This window comes from Ixodes scapularis, unplaced genomic scaffold (genome assembly GCF_016920785.2).
Source record: "Ixodes scapularis isolate PalLabHiFi unplaced genomic scaffold, ASM1692078v2 PGA_scaffold7__128_contigs__length_106722199, whole genome shotgun sequence".
NCBI lineage: Eukaryota > Metazoa > Arthropoda > Arachnida > Ixodida > Ixodidae > Ixodes > Ixodes scapularis.
In genome coordinates, this window is record NW_024609882.1 from 94,788,434 (window position 1) to 94,795,254 (window position 6,821).

A 6,821-nucleotide genomic window follows, 5' to 3' on the forward strand; every position below is an offset into this window, starting at 1 on the left:
CAGCTCGAGGGAGCTAATCTCCTGCTGGAGAAGGAGAGCACAGATATGGTTAAGCAAGCTGCCACGGCAACAATTGCAGCAGCAACTGCTGCCGAGGAGTTCTACCAGCAGTCAAAAAAATTACTAGAGGACCAAAAAAATGTAATTCAACTGGAAACACAGCGTGCAGAATTGGAAATCAAATTGCTAAAAAAACAATTAGGAGAAGAGTAAACATTGACATATTACGCTGTTTTTAATTTTCATTTTGAATGTATATATATATGACAAAGCCAACACAGCTGCTGATAAATAAAATCCATTTTACCTGCAACTGTATATTTCTAGATTCAGATCTGCTATACTCTGTCTCGTCCTACGATGGACTAAAGCCCAATGCTACACGCCGCCGGGTCCAATCACGAGCCTGTTTGAAACCATGTGGTATATTTGCTCCGTCAAACATATCGGTGCGCCGAAACGTGTCATGCGAAGACAAGTTTTCATCTGCTTATCGAGAACTAACGGCGGCTCCGCCTGCTTGCAGGGTTTTTGCTCTAGTTCCTTGTCACAGCACGAATAGTTGCGACGCTCAAGGAATCTTGACTGCTGATCCATCTCCGTGTGCTCTGTCCGTACCGCCGTCAGCCTCGTATGCGCCTCAGTTGCCGCTAAGACTAAAAGCCTGCCTTGCATGTGCTCATCGGAAGATCGTCTGGCTAATTTTATCATTTGCCTAATTTATCTTCGTATCTCCCTGAACCATAGCCTATGGTATTCGTGTTCCCGCTGCGCCGGGGTAATCGGCAGCAGTAGTCAAGCGTAATATGTGGGGACGGCGTGGGCGAAAATTCCACTCTCTTCCAACCTAACGCAGAAACAACATTTGGTATTCCAATGTTTGATCAATTAAAAACAAGCAGAATGCACTGGTACTCAAGACCATGCAAAGCAGCATGTGCAATATATTGGTATACTTACGCTCAACCGAAGAACTGGCTGACGATGGCATCCCGAGCCTCGTTGCTTTCATCACGGCCCGCTGCCACGGGCTTGACGGGAACCTCTTCGGGGAGGACAGTCCTTGGCATGCTGCAGGGATATGTCTTGGCCAGGTTGTGCAGGACACAGCAGGCAACAGTGATGTCGCAGCATCTCTCTGGCTGCATCCTCAACTCAGCATGGAGGCAATGAAATCTCCGCTTGAGCTGGCCTATTGTCCTGCACAGTGTATAAATAAAGCAAGATCTGTTATCCTTTTGAAGTGGTTTATAAGAACATCTAATGAGATCGGCATGCGATGTCTATCATCGCTCCAGCCCATCGAAAACATGGTATTATGCCTAATAGTTAATATTTTTGTTGGAATATTTTAACATAGTAATGAAATGCAGATTTTGTTAAAGATTTCAGTGATGTGATTGGTCTGAGTCATTTTGGAGCAGCCCTTGGAGCAGTCAAAAGTCAATTATGGTGCAACAAAAAGAACTTTTGTAGCATAAGCGCACATTCATTTTTATTGATACCAATGCAAACATCACGTCAAGATTAATTTTTCGGCCTGTCCAACTAAAGGGCAAAGTCTACGTTGCCTTCTCACATACGTTCAAACCTTTGTTAGCATCAACTGCGCAGCAAGAGTTCCTCAAACACAAAACTATAGCGTTCAGTTGCGTGGAGAAGCACCATGACAGGGTAACAAGAAGGTGAGTGATGAAGGACAGCACAAACTCCTTTAAATGGTTATTTTAGGTACTGAATGCCACTAAATTAGTACAATAACATTGGTCACATAAACTGATGTTTCCTTCAAGTTCTAGAGGTTGTAATAAAACTGCAATTTATAAATGAGATAAAAAAACAAAGCAATTATCATTTGATTATCAACATAAATTACATTTTATCTGTAGAACTTCAGAGCAAAAACGGCATGTGAACGAAACTTAAAAACAAACCCGCCGAACTCATTCAGGCTCTTCCTGAGATTTCATCCACTGCTCCTGTCAATTTAGTTCTAATCTACTCGCACCTACAGAAAATTGATAGCTAAACAAATGAGTTGGCATAAATAAATAAACATGCATAAGAGCATATATAAATGCTCTTGCAATACCAAAGTACCCTTACTAAATCTCGAAATCGAAAAAGGTGCCGCCAGGATCTTGTAATCCATCATATTTATGAGCCGAAGTTGTGTTCAGGAATTGTGTTGAGTCTCACTTTGGAGGAGAGCTTTCTCCTTAACACAGGGTCCGCTGCAGAGAAGCAAGACATGCAAAGTTGCGATGCCTACTCCGTGGTGTTTGCTTCTTTGCAGTACACCGGTGCGTGGTGAAAAGCGCATTCAACGACACTATAGTCCGTTGCAACCTAAGAACGAAGGGCGAGGGTAAGACGGGTTGGGGAGGAGGAAGCAGGCTGAACGCTAAAGAGAGAAGGAGGTTTCCCCCTCTCTTCTCTAGCGTTCCGTCTGCTTCCTCCTCCCCGGCCTGTCTTACCCTCGCCCTTCGTTCTTAGGTTGCAACGGACTATAGCTAACCCTCCAGAATGAACAGACGACTAACATAAAAAATTATTGCGAAACTTCCAGATATTGCCTGTCATTCATACGAAATGTGATGGAATGGTATCGTATACGAGACTATAATCAAAAGTTTTGAAAACCTGAAAACTTGCGTAAGCATATCGTGACGGTCCGGCCGGGCAGCGAAGCCCGAGCTATTATATTTTCAGTATTATTAAAATGAAAATAAGTTTTGGTGCTACGTTGGTGCAAATTCCTCACATTTTTGTTAAATGTAGCAGGACGTAGCAGGGTAATCACTTTGGCGCAAATGGCGCAGCAATCCCATCACAGATATAATGAAAATGTTCTTCGCAAAAACTTGCAAGGAAAATTGCAGTTTGAGATAAGCAGTATTTACTAAGATATGCTTGAATAAGTCTGTACACAAACTGTCTAAAAACAAAACCTGCCTAAGCCAGTGTTTTTTTTTTTTCACATTGCAAGCTGTTTTTTTTTCCTAAGAATTGCTTTACATTTAGGCAATATAGAGTAACAAAAAAAATTAACTGCTATTGTTTGAAATGTGTAAACAGCTAGTAAAAACCTGTAGGTTAATAAACCCAGTCATACAGGAAGGATATGTTTCAGAGAAGTTCTAACTTCTATTCTAGAGTTTAAACAGAAAAGAGCAAATGAAATATAACAATTATTGTGACATATAGAGTTAACTGGCTAATGGTTGAATTTCGTGAATTGATGTTCTTCATTCCCACAATGCTGGCTAACCTCAGAATAAACATTTCAGGCTATGGCAGTAGGTTATAGCCCGTAGTATAAATAAGGTGTAGTAGAGATACGCCTTCCTCTCCTTGCTTCTGAGCAGCCGTAGCCTACTATGCAAGAACATAAAAATGGCAACAAATGTAAAGCTCAGGCACAACCACATAAAAAAGGTTAGGTGCCTCAAGGTACCGAAACACTGAACCGTCGAACCAGGACGCATAGCCTGGCTTTACCGTTCCACGATGCTCCTCGTTGTGCTATGTGACGCATTGTAGGCGACCTCCGCTGCTGATGACGGAGACAGGAAGGGCGTCATCAGCCATGGCTTGCAGGTGTAGCCGCTGTCTCCAAGCAGTAGGCCCTCGTAAACGCCATCGGCCAGCTTGCCTGACAACGAGCCCTCGGTGAATATCCTAGAGTCGTGGGTGCTTCCAGGCCATTTTGCAACCACATTGCGGATACGGTAAAAGACGTCAACCACTAACTGTACATTTATTGAATGGTACAGATGGCGGTTAACGTACACCTCCTCATGCACTTGTGGTGCCTGTATCCGAATGTGAGTGCCATCAACAGCACCCACGACCGAAGGAAACCCACCGATCTCAAAGAAGGCCTGTTGTAAGGCATGACCCTCAGCTTCACCTGGCCACCTGCATTGTAGATGGATTTGAGTCAGTCTGTAGCACTATGACATTAACAGTGACAGTTTTGTTGTTATGATCACATGCTTCAAAATAACACAGCTATCATTCATCGTCATCAATAGTGAGCAATAAAAGCCTCGTCTGCACAATGACAGTACTCAGTAGCCGCAAGACTAGCTCAGTAGCATCAAGTGCATAGTTGGGAGTGCAGAAACCAGGCTGTTTGTAAATGTCTGCACTCCTACTTTATTTGTAGATCAGTGGAATTTGCACCTGCACCAATATTAGGTACTAAGGGAGTCATTTTGTACACTCCAGTTGGTTCGTGTAATTTTACTGCCCAGTTCACTGGTCTGCATGTCACGCCCATTACCAAAAAACAAATATCGAGTGCTGAAGCAACACTTTTAATGATCCTTTAGGGAGGTACCAGTATACGTGGGGGTCGATGCGCTGGCAGATATTCAGGCTAGCAAGCCTACAGCTTAGGAAACAAAAACGAAAGGGTCATTGCGCAGGTGGTGCGCCGTAAATAAATTGCAGAATAGGTGTGCGGAGAAGACCACCTTTAACGAATTCGGGGGTTTCAGCGAACACAATTCACGCACCGAAATTTCTATACAAAGGGTTTCTGAAATAATGGTGATTGCTCATCGAGCAATCTAGGCCCAGGCTTTTTTTCTCGGAAAACTGGCCTGCACATGCGCCTAATATCGGGACGCACCAGAGATGCTCCAGACCACTTACCCTATGAAGTCTCGGGCACGACGTGCCAAGGCCTGAGTCACCCGCCTCACAGTCCGCGAAGCAGTGGAGACGTGCACACGGATGTAGTCCCCTGCGGTGATGAGGAAGTTCCCCGTGGCGTAGAACTGTAAGGCGACAATGACCTGCTGCTCTGCAGAGAGGGCGCGGCTGCGACGCGTCGGCCGCTCCAAGTCCGGGCGCAGTGTGTCGGCGAGGAACACAATGCCCGCGCGACCGAATCGAAAGCGCTCCTGCAGTTCGTCCTCATCGAACTCCTCCAAAGGGTTCAAGCGGTCACGGAACACACGCTGCCGTCCCATCATCACAACAGCGTACTGGGCGAACACGCGCTCTCTTCGATGTCGGCGTCGCGTCACAGTCGACATTGCGTCCCTTATCTTCACCAATCCGTCCGCAAATCAGTTGTCAGTCAGTCCGGTAGTCAGTCGGCCAGCGAGTCGGAGGGTCGGTTGGGCAAACGGCAGGAGAAGACAAACAGTGAAAATCAGGTGATAACTAAAGCGCGGGAAACGTGCGTCGCAAAACACGGAGAACAAAACAACGAAAACAACGAATCTATAAAGACCGTTGCCAGATCCGAAATCAACGCTGCAAACTTATGCTGTGTTTGGCGGCACAATAGATGCATCAAGATATTTATTATTTTTTTAAAGTACATATATATTTTCATGCATAAAAAGAAACATTGTGATACGATGTTGTTTTTATTTTTCTTAATAAAGACAAAACTAGCAAAAACGTTTCTTAAAAGGCTATTGTTTGCTTCGACCGGAAGGTGGCGGGAGCTACCGCATAATAATAAAACACGGAGAAATTGTGCGTTGAGTTTTTGTCGAACGCGGCTAGGTACTCGGATGTACCTAGGTAGGGAAACGCGGTTGACTTTTAACCGCGGTTAGAGTTAACCAGCTTCGAGCAAACGGGCCCAGGGGATGGTCTCATGAGTCGTATATTGGGACGTCTGATGGTTTGATGGTCTGTTGGCTTGATGGTTTGATGGTTTGATAGTCTAATGGTCTGATGGTCGAATGACCTGTCGTATTTAGGGACGTCTATTTTTTATGGTTTGATTATGGTGGTTTAATGGCTAATTTGAGTCATTAAAGTTCGAGTTGGCCACCACTTAAAAAGTTTAGTGCAAAGCACGACTATATGTGAATGCATAATGTGGAAACTTAATTACGCCATGTATGAAGCTTAAAGAGGTGCATTTCCCACTAAGAATTTAATTATATTGTTCACTGCACAGTGGTAATCGCCAGCCTGACATTTTAAAGTCACAATTAAAATCGAGCGCGTTGGTTAATAGATACAAAACTTGAAAGTATGAAACAACGAAGTCGAGGTCGGAAGATGTCCTGTCCCCGTCCTCGTCCATGCCGTTTTAAACTTTCAAGTTTTGACGTTTGGGTACGGCATGTTGCTGTCTGTTAGTTAAAAAGTTAATGATCCAGTTCAGAATCGAGGAATCTAAGTTGAGTTTAGAAAGCTTGTATATGAGACGTCTACGAGGAACCTCATCAAATGCTTTCGCAAATTCCAGGAAGATAGCGTGAGTTTGAATTTTCGAATCAAGGTTAACATGTATGTCATGAGTAAACGATACAAGTTAAGTTTGACGTGAATAAATCTTTTCGAAAGCCGTGCTGGGATGGGTTGATGAAAGAGTTGTCTGACAGAAATTGAATGATGTTTGTGTAGATAATATGCTCCATTAGTTTGCATGATACGCTTGTTAGGGAGATGGGTCGATAGTGAAATGGGGAGAATCTTCGTCACTTTCCAGTCATCAGGCAGAAGACTACTTGAACGAGATTGTGAAAATATTTTAGCTGATATCACGCTAACCAAGTCTTTCGTGTTTTTTTTAGAATTTTTGCATTCACGTTATTTATGCCTGTTGATGAAGAGATGTTAAGTTTGTCAATGGGTTTAGCGTTGCCTGTGGGTACAAACACAAATCCAGACATGAGAGTAGGAATAGCGGGAAGTGGAGAAAAAAGGCTTCGATATTTTCTTTCGTAAATATGAAACAAAAAGCATCATTCAGTAATGTGGCACATTCGTCATCCTGAACCAATATGTCACCATAAGTTTCAAGTGTCATTGCAGTATCAGATTTAGGGTTACTAACTTTT

The 6,821-nt window shown here is 43.6% G+C and overlaps 1 protein-coding gene across 1 annotated transcript; it reads right to left on the minus strand.

Moving 5' to 3' along the window:
- Nucleotides 1-962: 962 nt before the first annotated feature.
- Nucleotides 963-5,104, minus strand: LOC115323991 (putative nuclease HARBI1). The gene is made up of 4 exons (XM_040210633.3): nucleotides 4,663-5,104; nucleotides 3,869-3,921; nucleotides 3,502-3,655; nucleotides 963-1,200 (listed from the first exon to the last, which is right to left on the minus strand). The coding sequence occupies exons 1-4, from the start codon at nucleotides 5,046-5,048 to the stop codon at nucleotides 963-965; spliced, it is 831 nt and encodes a 276-aa protein (XP_040066567.1). The 5' UTR covers nucleotides 5,049-5,104.
- Nucleotides 5,105-6,821: the final 1,717 nt, after the last annotated feature.